At 47.4% G+C, this 15,037-nt stretch overlaps 1 protein-coding gene across 1 annotated transcript in view; it reads left to right on the forward strand.

Moving 5' to 3' along the window:
- The first annotated feature begins 372 nt into the window (after positions 1 to 372).
- The window catches only part of LOC144781186 (acetyl-coenzyme A synthetase 2-like, mitochondrial), a 196,545-nt gene continuing 181,880 nt past the window's right edge, over positions 373 to 15,037 (forward strand). The window contains exon 1 of the mRNA XM_078659876.1: positions 373 to 1,800. Within this exon, the coding sequence (XP_078516002.1) occupies positions 1,488 to 1,800 (313 nt within the window). The 5' untranslated portion in view covers positions 373 to 1,487. The remainder of the gene's footprint in view (positions 1,801 to 15,037) is intronic.

A 15,037-nucleotide genomic window follows, 5' to 3' on the forward strand; every position in this document is an offset into this window, starting at 1 on the left:
AGAAAACGTTTTAACTAGGTGCTGCGTTCACACATTCAGGCCTTAATGCTTTACAATTAATCATCTTACAACACCCCTCCCGAGCGCCACACCCCTCTCCACTGCAGCCCACGTCTCTCCACAAGTTTCTACTGCAGCCTCTTCCTGCACCTTCTCTGGAGATTGCATTTCACTCGGTTAGAAAGAAGCTGGGATCTGATACAGGGCTCAGGGTGCCGCCAAAACGTTGTTCGGCGCTGTAATGTTTAGAGACTGCGGTGTTGCAGTCTAGTGTTCACGCACGCAGACGTGCGCTAACGCGGACGCGATACGTCACGTCCGCGCGTGATATAAATAAAGGAGGCGTGGTCACGGAGTTTGTCCGGACCACGCGGAAAGACCAACAAGTGTCCCGGGTCCCGTTTGTCCAGCGCAGCGTCCTATAATCACGGAGACCCGACAGGCGCCTCCCAGGGGTTAGGTTACAGCCGCAGGGGCCTGGGGGAGGGGCGGTAGGTAACGAAGACAGGCGCATGGAGTACCAGCCGAGACCGCAGGCATGTACGGAGAGAGAGCAGACTGCCAGAGACAGCACAACTCCACCGAAAAATAAACATGCAGCTACGGCGAGACTCTTAGCGCGCTATTGACTGATCACCAGAGACACGAGACCGACAGCTGTACGGAGACACGCACTGCTAGAGACAGGCAACCAACAGCTGTACGGAGACACCCCACCTCCTAGAGACAGACAACCTACAGCTAGCTGTACAGAGACACTCGCTGCCAGAGACGGGCGATTTGCAGCTGTACAGAGATAACCACCGCCAGAGACGCGCCGCCCACAACTGTACGGAGACTAGACACCAACTGCTAGAGGCGGACAACTTACAACTGGAAAGAGACATCCGCTGTCACTACCGAGGGATAGCGTAAATCTGCGCAGCGCCCTCACTAAAGCGCCATCACTGAATGAACTGCCAGCGGGACGTCATCTCGCCGTGGCTGCCTAACTTCATCAACCAAACACGTTCACCATTTAAAAGAGACACCCGCTGCATCCAAAGAGACAGTCACAGGACGCTGCGGGCAGGACCCCACAGGCGCTCTTTGATCGAGAGAGAGCCTTTCCCGCGCTGGCCTGCCTGACACTACAGTGAGAGGGGGACCCTCACGCTCACAGTGTGAGAGAACTCCCTATATTCTGAGTGTGAGCGAGCTCCTGGCAGTCAGTGTGAGGAAGCCCCTGGCTCTCGCCGTGTGAGATAGCTCCTGATACTCTTGAGCGTGAGAGAACCCCTGGCATTCGAAGTGTGAGAGCACTCGCTCAGAGACTTCTTGCTTCATTCACATAGCGGGAAAGAAGTCACACTGCTCCCGGTACGAGACAGCTCCTGAGCTCACACGCCCAACATGAGACCTCTCCTGTTACCCACGGTGAGACTCTAAGAAACTGCACGGACCGCTAGCACCTGTGTTGCCGAGGTCCTTCCGGGGCTTCCTGAGTCATGGCCCTGATAAAGCTGGGGGTTCGCTGCCTCCGAGCCCTTCCTCGAGGCTCCGGGGGGGCCTTGTATGCTGGGGCCACCCGAGCCTGGAGCGGGGGTTCCATCACTGCATACATGCCCGAGGCGGCCTCCTTCCCGGAAGTGGTGGACCCCCTGAGTCTGTACAGGATGTCAGTGGAAAAGGCCGGGACATTTTGGGGGGCCCTAGCCAGGAGCCGGCTGATGTGGCTGCACCCTTTCCAGACTGTACTGGAGGGGGACCTTAGCGGGGGCCAGGTGAAATGGTTCCTAGGGGGACAGCTGAATGTGTCAGGTAAGCGGTAAAGCCCTGGGGACTCAATTTTAGGGGTGTGACTGCGGGGGAGGGTACTCACTGGAAGAAGGACAAAGGAAGGATTATTTATAAGGAAGGATTGTATTACCCAACCCCTGCTAATTCAAGCCTGCACATTGCCAAACAGTTCTATGTTAGACTTTAACATAATCACAAACAAAAGTAACATGTCTTGCTTTGGACTCACAAAATCCTTAAAATGACACTGAGTAGAGATACAGAGGTAGATGTAGGCAGAGTGAGAGAAATTGAACAGACCAAGGCCAAATATAGCAAAAGTTCACTTTCCTGTGTGTGTGTGGGTGGGGGGCTGTGAAATTGCCTATTTTGCCCATGCTTTAAAACGTCTCTGCTCTAATCTACTCTGCCCCATTGCACACAGCGGCACTCTATTCTATGCCACTGCACTCTATACCACTCTACTCTACTCTGAAACAATCTACTCTATGCCCCTGCACTCTACACCACTGTATTCCACTCAGCACTATTTCGCTCTACGCCACTCCTATCTATGCCACTGCACTCTACGCCAATACATTCTAAACCAGTTTAACCAAAACCAATACACTCTATGCCACTGCACTGTACACAATTATACACTACTATGCCTCACTCTACTGTATGCCACTGCACTCTATTCTACTGCGCATCACTGTACTCTACGCCATTTTACTCTGCACCACTTTACTTCACTGCCCTCTAAGACACCACTGCATTCTACAGCACTCTACTCTGTGCCATTGCGCTCTGTTACTGCACCACTCTACTCAATGCCACTGCACTCTATGCCACTCTGTTCTACTGTGCTCCACTCTACTGCATTTTATGCCACTCCACGCTTCCCTGCACCACTCCATTTTACCCTGCACCACTCCACTCTGAAACAATATACTCTACACCACTGCACTCTATGCTGCGCCGCTCTTCTCTATGGCACTGTGTTGTTTGACTCCGTACTCTAAACCACTGCACTCTACCCAATGTACTCTACACCCCTTTACTCAACATCAATGCACTGTACGCCACTGCACTCCATGCCAACTACTCTGCACCACTATAGTCTGCAACACTTTAGAGAGATAACCACCGCCAGAGACGCGCCAGAGACTGTGCAGAGACTGCACTCTACATCACTGCACGCTATGCCACTCTACACTATTGCGCTCTAAGGCTCACTTGACTCTACGCCACTCTATTCTACTCTGCACCACTGTACTGTACGCCACTACTGTCGCCAGCACTCTACTCTGCAACATTCTACTCTGTGCCACTGCACTCTTCGCCATTGCACTCAACAACCACTGCACTCTAAGGCACTCTACTCTGCAAGACTGCACTCTCTGCTACTGAACACTGCAGTACTTTCAACCACTGCACTCATTGCCACTGCACTCTACTCTGCACCACTCATCTCTACATCAGTGCACTCTATGCCACTACACTGTACGCCACTCTAATCTACTCTGCGTCACTGTACTTCACGCCACTGCAATCTACACCACTGCACTTTTGGCCACTCTACTCTGCATATCTGCACTCTATCCTGCACCACTTCACTCTACTCTGAAACAATCTACGCCACTGCACATTACCTCACCCTGCGCCACTCCACTTACACCACTCAACTTTACGCCACTGCAATCTATGCTACACTACTCTACTCTGCACAACTCTACTCTACGCCACTCTGCTCTTCACTACTCTACTCCACTGCACTCTACGCTAATGCACTCTACACCCTTTTACTCAAAATCAATGCACTCTAAGACACTGCACTGTATGCCTCTCTCTACGCTGCACCGCATTACTTTATGCAACTTTACTCTAGGCTAATCTACTCCACTCTACAACATTCCACTCCACTCCATGATGCTCTTCTCCTATACTCCTCTTAACTCTGTTCCACTCTATGATAGTCTACTCCACTCTATGCCACTCCACTCTACAACACTCTACTCCACTCTGACACTACTCAACTCTATGCAACTCCCTCTGTCACTCCATGCCATTTTACTCCACTCTATTCTGGGACACACTACTTCACTCTATGCCTCTACTGTACTCGACTCTAAGCCACTCGACGCCACTGTGTCCCCTCACTCTGACACTATGAAACTCCTCTTTACAACACTCTATCTCACTGTTCGCCACTTTGTGCCATTCCACTCTACTACACTACTTCACTCAATGCCACCCCACTACAATCTACTCAACAACACTCTATGCCACTCCACTTTGCTCTCAACCACTCCACAAAACTCTACGACACTCTACTCTGACATTCTGCTCCACTCTACAACACTCTACTCCACTCTGTGCCCTTCCACTATATTACAGTATACTGCCCCATGACACTCCACACACTATGCCACTCCACACTATACCACTCCACAACTCTCTGTCTCTCCATAACCCCCACTCTACTTTACGACACTCCACTCTCCGGAGAGGAGTGGCCTAACGGCTAGGGCGCTCGACCTCGGACCTGGGGATCTGGGTTCGAGTCTCGGTAACAACGCCAAAACCTCCTGTGATTCTGGGCAAATCACTTAATCTCCCGTGCCTAAAATGAATGTGTGTCCGTCCTCATGTAACGTAACTGGTGCTATGTAAAGCGCTCTGATACCTGATTCGGTTCGGGTCTAGTTCGCGCTATATAAAACTCTGCAAAAAAAAAACGTTAGCCATGCTAAACAGCTGCCAAGCTTTTGTATAACATGGCTAAAACATATTGTCGAAGCCAATAGCTTGTGCATAGGCCGGACCTGTTTGTTGGCTTTGCCGATGCTTGTGCTATATCGAAGCCAGAGCAATTGACTTTTTGTCAATCATTGTTGAATTGGAGGAAGGAGCTTCGCATTGTAGTGTAACATAAAGAACTCATCTCACAGCAACATTTTCTGCTAGAGTTATAATAATAAAACCACTTATAAAGTGTCTGGTTACACCAACTTGTGTGTTTTCGCACTGAAGGGCACTCTCCTGAGAGTCTGGAAGGAAAGAAGTACTATAGAACAGGGTTATGATGTACGCTAACCTCACAGCTGAAAGATCCAGGTTTTCAATGTTTTCCAGAAAATATTTTCCGATGGCTCAGTTAGGAGAAAGAGGGGTAGTTCCAATTTTTATCTCCCAGGTAGCCAAACGAGTGCGCACCCATTCTGGATCTTAAAACTTCAGAGACTTTGACCAGGAGGGCGTACGTTGACCTAAAATGATGGGATGGGTGATGAGGGATGAGAAGATGGTGAAGATAGCTAGGGCCTTTGCCCTGTAGACTCCAATGGCAAAAGCACAGGGCTTTGAAAATAATTATTTTCTCAATAGGTAGCCAGTGCAGGGCATCAAAGGCTTTCAAGGACGAGGCTCTTCTAGGTAAGTTAAGAAGTAGGAGTTAAGAATCAGGCGTGCCGCCGCATTCTGGATACGCTGCAGTCTGTGGAGACACTTTTTTGCTACTCCGAGATATAGGACATTTCCATAGCCCAGCTGGGTTGTTAGAATGACATAAATCAGGGTTTTCCTGGCCGAGACAGAGAGAATGTCCAGGGCTTTTCTCAACATTTTGAGAATCCCGAAACATTTCCCTGTAACTTTCCTAGTGTGAGTTTCAAAGGAAAGTTTGGGGTCCCGCCAGACTCCTAGATTGTTTGGCTTCCTCCTTTGGAATGGGTAAGGGGCCCAGAGTCTGGGGCCACTAAGCTGAGGACCAGATAGAGGGAGACTTCCCTTCGACCAGGACCTCGGTTTTACTGCCGTTCAACTTTAGGCAGTTAATCGACATCCAGAAAGCGAGGTCACTCAGGCAAGAGGAGCACTGGGTAGCTGCAACTTCCGAATTCTGGGACAGAGTGACAATAAGATGTGTGTCGTCCGCATAACACATAATTGTACCATGTGTCTTTGCACAGTCTCAGCAAGGGGTTCGATGTAAAGATTAATAAGAGCTGGGCTAAAAATTGAGCCTTGTGAGACCCCTAGCGAGAGTGGCATGCATTTAGAAATGGATGGACGCTGCGCAACTTGGAAGCTGCGATCCTGGAGGAAGGAGGACATCCATTTTAGGGCTGCTCCCTCAAGCCCACCTAAGACGCTGCAAGAGCAGTCTGTGTAATACTGTGCCTAAGGCTGCGCTAATGTCAAGTAAGACCAGAGCTATAGTCAGACCTTCATCCGCACGCCTACGTAGTGTCTCCGTGGCGAGAAGGAGCGCTGGTTCCGTTAAGTACGCGGCTCTAAATCCTGATTGCGTGGGATGGCAGCGGTTGTGCCAATTAATGTGCACAACCAATTGCGAGTTCACTGCCATCTCTGCTATTTTAGAGATGTAAGGCAGGAGTGAAATAGAGCGCAGGTTATCCAATAAGCCCTGATAAGCATAGGGTTTTTTCTTTACGGGGAGGACAACTGCTTGTTTCCACTTACACATGACCTCCCCACAGCTGAAAGAGAGCTCCGGGAGTTGCTGCGCATAAGGGAATATTACGTCGAGACCTTCCCTGATGATTTTAGGCAGGGCTGGGTCCACTGGGGAGCCAGATTTCATGTTTAAAGCTGTGCCTTTTATATCTTCCAACGTTGGAGGGGAGAACTCCGAGAGGGGATTACCCTCGACTGCCAGGATACTCTTGGGGTGAAAAAGTGTGCCATTACAGGCCCTATGAGGAAAGGAGTCATGTATTTTGGATACCTTTGAGGCAAAAAAGTCGGCAATGTGGTTGCATGACTCTGGAGAACTAGTGGCAGGAGCCACGGTTCTCTCTAAGGAGGATACACCTTTAAGGATGGAGAACAGCTCTTTGGGAGAATCATCCGCTTGCTCTATTCTATTGTTGTAATATGCAGCATGGGTTTTCTTTATAAGGGTATGATAGTTCGTTAGTTCTAACTTATAGGCAGTCTTATTGCTATCGGAGAAGTCTTTCCTCCATTGGTGCTCTAAGCGCTTGCAGGATTTGTTTGCTATCAAGAGATCTGCTTTGAACCACTGCGCCAATTTGGTTTGTCTCTGAGGAGTGTTAGAGGTCCAGGTAGCAACTACATCCAGTGCTCCGAAAATCCACTCATCCACTGCTGTGTTGGCAACATTAATATCCTCTCTCAGTTGGGGACGATTCTGCTGAAGAGCTTGAGTGAAGCTCCCAGCGTTAAATTTGGTCCATTTCCTGCGCACAGTGGTTGGGCAGGTTCTGGCCGGGTGGGGGCGTGTGGGGTTTAGTTAGTGGAATAGAAAACACCACGAGAAGGTGACCGGATCAGGGGACTGCTGTTGGGGCTTCACCCTCCAACTCAGGACAGTTGGAGAAGATTGGGTCTAATATATGACCCAGCTGATGGGTTGGGTGCGTGGATTTCAGCTCTAGCTGTAGAGCGGCGAGTTCCTGGCAGACCAATTGAGCTTTATTGCTCATAAGGTCGTCAAAGTGTAGGTTAAGGTCGCCCAAACAGTCAAGTTTTATTGTGGTGCATCGCTGGTTGAACCACTGTTTCCACTAGACTCAAAATAAAATTGGTGGCCGGACACGGAGGCCAGTAAATCAAAAATACATTGAATGCATGATTGCCGGCTGCTGCTAAAGAAAAGAAAGCTGCTTCGCTGTTGTCAATATTAGCCATTTTCAAAGTACATTTTAGGGATAGTTGATAGATAATGACTATCCCTCCACCCCCCTTAATAGGGCGATCCTGTCTGAGGGTGCCAAAGTCCTGAGGAAGAGCTTGCAATATATCTGGGCAGAGGCCTCATTCAGCCATGTCTCTGTGAGAAACATGCTATCTAGTTGGGCTAAAATATGGTTGTAGATTTCAATTTTATGTTTGCTGAGCCACCTACCATTAATAAGAAGGGGCTTTAGTTTGTGCTCTTTCCTTGAGCCTACCATCAATACAGTCGTATTTAAACAGACAGTGGGTGCAGCAAAGTAAATCTGCCTTAGTGGATAAGGTGTGGCGGCAAGATTCCAGGGTCGGTGCTTCCAATTCTTTTAAACGATCAACCAAGTACCTCGGAGACTGGCCGCTCCTAAAACGGGCAGGGGTTCTGGCCCCGGTCGAAGCCCTTCTTGTACAGCCCTACCAGAGATGTTATGTTATCTGTTCTTATATAGCCCGGCGACTCACTCCCAAAAGAGTATCGCGGCACTTCCTCCTCAACAACAGTGCTAGAGATTTTAAAACGGGTTTAAAAGACAAAAACTGTCCTGCCTGGCTCCATCAAGGCATCTCTCATCTGGGGGCAAAAATCACAAGGTCATGGTCAAGGTCAGCTTCATTTTATTGTAAGTCGTTCTCCCTCTCAGAAGTGAAGGGGGTGCTGCAGTCAAGTGTTAGGTCTCGCACAGGCAGCGCTTGTGCTATCTCTTCAAGACATGATCTATTCAGGATATGGGCATTCAACACGCCCAGCGCTTCTAGTTAGTCAGTTGGCCTGCCTTTCTAAATTCATTTAGTCTGGTTGGTCAATCCTGTCCATCTGACCTGCCTTTCTGCACTTGGTTCCCTCCCAGCGGACATCACCAATTGGTTTTTTTTGGTTGGCCATCTCTGGCCACCTGTTGCCTCCTCGCTCCCAGCCCCTACCTCCCGTCTTTGCTGGCGTCCTTTCTGCGGCATGCCCCACCCCGCTGCACAACACTGCATTGCCTTTTGTGGCAATGGAGGTACGCCGCGCTTTAGCTTTAAGCAGCTAAAGCATGGCGTGCCGCCATTGCTACAATATTAAATAAACAGAAATAAAAGGTGGTTGCACAACTTATTTTTTTTTTGTTTATTGACTTTTGTGGCAATAGCGGCACACAGCGCTTAGCTTTAAACATCTAAAGGTAAAGCACGGCATGCCGCCATTGCCACAAAAGTCAATAAATAAGAAAAAACGAAGGCAGGCAGACGCCTCATTTCTTTTAGATGTGCAAAGCAATAGCTCAACATTTGACTAATGTGAGACCTTTACATTGCAAATGCTTGTTTTTTCCCATTCCTTTAAAATATCCAGGTCCTCTGCCAGTATTGGGCCGGTGGCCCTGAGAGCTACCCCAATGAAGTCTGTGTAATGGTGCTTTTGGACTCTACATATGTTCTTATGAAGTCTGACACAAGGCTTAGGCAATCAGTAGTGCACAGGGTTTGGCAATGTAGACAGCATAGGTGATAATATCTTATATGCATCTGGCATTTGTAAGCACTGAAAATCCCATTATCATTGCCCAATTCATGGTACTCAGTTTACCAAGTTTGGGAGGATGGAAGGCTGAATTGGACTTGTGGATGATCCACCTCATGACCTGCCAATCACAGGTTTTTTTTTGGGCAGAGTTTTATATAGTGCAAACTTGACCAAATGGTATCGGGTATCAGAGCGCTTTACATGAGCACCAGTTGTGTTACATGAGGACACGTTCATTTTTGTTAGGCAATGGGAGATTGTGATTTGCCCAGAATCACAGGATGTTATGCGTCCTGACCGACATTCAAACCCGGTTCCCCAGATTAGAGGTCAACTGCCCTTGCCATTAGGCCAACTCCTCTCCCCATTTGTACAAGCGGCATATGTTCAACCCACTGAGCTATTCTTCTGGCTTGGAAAATGACATAATATTATGTATCTGAAATTCTGTCAACGATACAAATTTCATAACAAGACACGGAGGCTACATTATGCAAAGTCTTTTATTGCAGCCCCAAGCAGCCGCCTACATCACAATAGACTAAGCTCTAAAGAGAACAATGGCAACACATAAAGCCCATGAGACAGCAATAATCTGCCTCTTTTAAATGCGGCTCCAAGACGGATAAGTTGACATCTCCTTCTTCTTGCTAAAATGGTTTATAAGAGATATTCTGTTAAATACCCTTATAAGAGATATTCTGTTAAATACCCTTAATCATTGACTATTCTTAATGTTTACTATAACAGATAGACTGTTTTGTGTACATTCAGCTAGTGATATTTCTAACGTTTTTATCTAGAATGTGCTTATTTATGGGAGTGTGTTATTCTTGAAGCGTGGTTACCCCCACCCTTTCCGCTACCCTTCCCCACCGATCTCCAATTTATGGAGATCCCTTTCCTCCCACTCCCTCTCCCCCGGAAGCGCAACCGAAAATCACGGTGAACAATCTCCTGCGCGATGAGCGCTCCTTCACGCTAAAGCCCCTCGCCTCTCTTCCCGCTGCTGGGGCGAGCGGAACGGTTAAAGCCTTAATCCTTTTACAAAACACCCCCCCCCAACGAACGGGGATACCCCTCGGCGTGCTTCTCCTTTCACGCCCTTACCGCTTGTCCTCTTGCGAACGCTACTCTTTTGAGAACACAGCGTGCGAGCGGATCCTTCCCTAACTCTCGACGGGAACCATTTCCCAAAACTTTACACCTCGCCGCTTTAGAGGAAAGGCCGCTGGCAACTCACGCGCTGTGCGTTATTGTTGCACAGGGCCTTTCCTCGACCCCCTCCACTCGCTCAGCGTTGCCATGACGACGACCGAGCAGGCTCGCGCTAGAACGGTTTGCCTCGACAGAGATCAGCTGTTTTCATCAGTTACACGCGTTTTAACCCTTAAAAGCCTAATTTTTATATCCACTATAAACAAATAGTAATCTAAGGGAAACAAGGAATATCACCCTTGCTTTAGAACATTAACACTTCGCTAACACTTACCTTCTAAGTGGCTTCTATCTTCCCTGCCTGTCCCTTTCTCAAAAATGTCAGATTCTGATGGGGCCTCAGCCCCTACTCCAGGTTTGGGTGATGGATCTTTCAAAGCTATGCTCCACATGGAGGTTAAGTCCTGCATGATGGAGAGCCTATCTGAGCTAATGGGTCCCAAACGTCCACTCCCTTTGGAGGACGTCACTCATCCCCACCCTCATTCCGGTGGGAACCAGGGAGGTAAGAGACTTAAAAAAACTAATTACACCAACACCAATATTTCGGGAGGTCTTGGCACCTCAACAAACAAGGGAGGTCTTGGCACCTCAACTAGTAGTGGAGGCCTTCGCGCCTTTAACACCCAGGGTGTCCTTGGCGGCACTTCCTTTGATATGGATGATGACATTTCAACCAATTCCTCTGAATTTATCGATGAATATGTCTTTGATCTTAACGATGGTCAAGATCCTCTCGACGAATTTACAGATGGACTCCCTTCTCCCTCCAAAAGCACCATTCTGGACCCCTTGGGAGAGGAAATGCTCTCCCCCCAAAACCTTAAACACCCCAGGAGTTCCGACTGGGTACCCCAAGACCATGTCTCAATTTATCAAAAAATGGCTCAGAAATCTCCTTGACAGGGGAACTCGAAATATTCTCAGAGCTGAATGCTCAAGACCTTCCCTCAAAGATAAGGTCTGTTATACACCTAATTTGGACCCAGAGCTTATAAAATTCTTATTTAAACTTGGGCGTGACCCAAGAAAAGGGGTCGAAAAATCCTTTAAAGGATGCCAAGATCGCCTCTTGGACGTTCTTGGACCTCTGACCAGAATCTTGGATTCGGCGGAGGATTCTCACATCAATGGTACTCCTTTGGATACCGAGATGATTAGAGGTTGGAGCCAGAGGGCCATCATCCTCCTGGGGAATGCTAACGCTTCCATTAACTCAGAGACGTAGGGTTGTCCTTACCAAAATTAACCAAAAATTGGGAGATCTGGCTGACAAAGAACCCTCAAGAAACCCTAAAGGACTTCTCTTTGGGGAAGACCTAATTAAATCTCTTGGGAAATACGTTTCCACCTTTACGCTCTTGATAAAGCGCAACAGAATATGCGCAAGGTCTTTAACAACAATAACCTTTTTGGTCGGGCCGGAAGACGAGGCCAATCTTCCGGCCGTTACAATCAAAGGCCCTTCTCAAGAGGTCGTGGTTTCGGAAGAGGATACCAACAACAACAGTTTAATACCCCGCAATTCTACCCTCAAAGGGGTAGAGGCCAAGGTAGAGGCAGAGGCTACAGATCACGTGGATCGACCAACTCTAACACGCCCTCAGGTGAGTGTTCCCTCCCTCCCTTCCCCTTCTTTTCCACTAAAAGTGGGCGGAAGACTCAAACATTTTTCTATGAATTGGCATCTGATCACTCAAGACTCGTGGGTTCTAAACACGGTAAGGGGTTTTATGATAGACTTCACCCATCCTCCTGTTCAAACTTCCCTTCCCAGGAAGATTCACATGTCCTCGGAACAAGAAAAAATTATAGAAGAAGAGATCTCTTCTATGATTCAGAAAGGCGCAATCTTGGAGGTCCCATCCGATCAGCTGGGATTCATAAGCAACCTTTTTTTAGTGGAAAAAAAGGACAAAGGTTGGAGACCTGTGATCAACCTTCGAGACCTAAACAAGTTCCTCACCTACAGGCATTTCAAGATGGAAGTCATCCACCTTCTCAGGGACCTCCTTTTGGAGAAAGATTGGTTGGTCAAATTGGACCTCAATGACGCCTATTTCACCATACCCATGGCCGAGGCTCACCAACCTTTTCTTCAGTTCCTTTGGAAAGACCGCTTGTATCAGTTCCAAGCTCTTCCTTTCGGACTCTCTTCCGCTCCCTGGTGTTTCACCAAAGTGATGAGAGCGGTTGTGTCTCATGTAAGATCAAGAGGAATACGTCTGATTATTTACCTCGACGACATCCTCATTATGTCTCAAGACCCTCTCCAACCTGGTTCGGGACTTGAATTTCACTATGAATCTTCTGGATAACCTAGGATTCATCATAAACAAAGAGAAATCGTTTTTAACCCCAACAATGTCCATCGAGTTCCTAGGTTTTACCGTGGACACGATGCGCTGTCTTCTTCTTCCCTCGAAAAAAGTTTCTAAAATAAAAAAAGAGATAAGATATGTGCTGAGACATCAGGACTTGTCTCTGAGGGAACTCGCACGACTTTTGGGTCTTCTATTGTCCTCCATTCAGGCTATTTTCCCTGGACCACTCAATTATCGAGCCCTTCAAAGGATAAAAGCGAGGGCTCTGAGGCGAGGGCTCTGAGGTCCGGACTCTGGTACGAAGACCGGATTTCTTTAGATCTGGAAGCCCGCTCAGAACTAGATTGGTGGTTAGACAAGCTGGAGGCTTGGAATGGCAAAGCAATCTTTGGCACCAAGCCAGAATTTGTCTTGGAATCAGACGCCAGCCTTCATGGCTGGGGAGCCTGTTTTCTCAATCAAAACACGGGCGGCCTTTGGTCTCAAGAGGAATCTTACCATCACATAAACTTCTTAGAACTGACTGCCGGTTTATATGCCCTTATGAGCTTCAGGCATTCCCTTCAAGGGAGATCCGTCCTTCTCAAGATGGACAATATATCGGCCGTGGCCTATATCAATCGTTTAGGCGGAACAAAGTCCTTGGACTTGTCGAACCTGGCCAAGAAACTCTGGATGTTCTGCCTAGAACACAAAATATCCCTCAAAGCAGAATATTTTCCAGGAGAAGCAAACTTCTCAGCGGATTGGAATTCGAGGTTCCTTATCGACCACAGCGATTGGAAACTGAACCCTTCTGTCTTCAGCACTCTGAACAGGATTTGGGGTCCCCTGGACGTAGATTTATTCGCAAGCAGATTGACTTCTCAGATCCCCAAGTATTTCAGCTGGATGCCCGATCCGGGTGCTCTGGCAGTCAATGCCTTCCTGCAACCTTGGAAGGACGTTCGGGGTTACGCTTTTCCCCCCTTTGCAATGATTCAGAGGGTCCTTCAGAAGGTGAGACAAGAACAATCTTGCCTTGTATTGATAACTCCTTTCTGGACCTCTCAAGCATGGTTCCCAACTGTTCTGGAACTGGCCTGCAGTGTCCCCTTCTTGATTCCTTCACTGGAAGACCTCCTCTCAGACATAGACGGTCATGTTCATCCCCTTATTCTGAACGGGAGTTTGTCCCTTCTTGCCTGGAAAGTGTCAGGAGATCTAATGCAATTTCAGGTATTTCGGAGTCGGCTTCAGCCCTCCTCAAGGAATCCTGGGCTCCTGGCACACACTACAGATACAACAGTATCTGGAGAATATGGGTACGTTGGTGCCTGGAAAGGGACTTGGATCCCTTGGAGGCCCCTATTGTTGATATAGTCAACTTCCTGGTTGAACAGTTTGATAGAGGTCTGAGTTATAGATCTATTAATTGTTATAGATCTGCTATATCTGCTGGCCACGTTCTTATTAATGGTAAGACAATTGGTAAGAATGTTATTGTCTGTAGAGTTATGAAGAGTATCCGTTTAAGGAGACCCCCTAAAGCCAAATATGAGACCCTTTGGGACGTCAGTTTGATTCTTAATCTCTTCAACAGTTGGCCTCCTAATTCCCTTCTGAACAGAAAAAATCTTTCCATTAAATTGGCTACCTTATTGTGCCTAATTTCTTGCAGAAGAGCTTCTGATGTCAAAGCTCTTGAGATTTCAAGACGTTCTTACAATGTCTTTGGCGTCAAGTTTGATATTTTCAGGAGGACTAAAACTGTCCGATTCCATATTTTACCCTCGTTTTGATCTTTGCCCTAAACTCTGTGTCGTTGAATGCATGAAGGAATATGATCAAAGGATGGCTCTCCTTCGCCCTCAGGGCGTTTCTCAATTGTTAATTTCTTTTGTTAAACCGCATAAAGCCATTTCCTCCACTTCTATTGCTAGATGGGTTAAAATTGCCATGAGTCTTGCTGGCGTTGACTTACATAAATTTCAGGCTCACTCTTTAAGAGGCGCTATGGCCAGTAAGTCTCTTTGGTCCGGAGGTAAGTTAGAGGACATCCTAAAGGCTGCGGATTGGTCTAATGCAAGTACATTTGCTCGTCATTATTGTAAACCTATTGAGCATATGTCTAATGTTGTCTTAAGAAGCTACCAACATGCATAATGTAGCCTCCGTGTCTTGTTATGAAATTGCGATTCTCATATTTACATGTCTAGAGAATCTGTATTTCATTAAGGACACGGAGGCTGACATTATCCCTCCCTCCCACCCTCTGGTGGTGAATGTTCTAATTGATATTACTAATTACTGTTTATAATATCTTTTCTAGCGTAATGTTTCATTACGCTGCCTTGTTTATTACATCTGATTGTATTGTACTTTATTGTATTGCTTTTGCAATCTCCTTTGCCAGAACTTACTTCTGTTTTCCTTTACAGAAAATCCTTGATTCCTACTTCCTTCATGATCTTCGTTGGATTGGATTCCATTCCACCATCCAGTTTTTCATCTTTTCACTCTCCATCCCCGT

Source organism: Lissotriton helveticus, chromosome 9 (genome assembly GCF_964261635.1).
Source record: "Lissotriton helveticus chromosome 9, aLisHel1.1, whole genome shotgun sequence".
NCBI classification, from domain to species: Eukaryota; Metazoa; Chordata; class Amphibia; order Caudata; family Salamandridae; genus Lissotriton; species Lissotriton helveticus.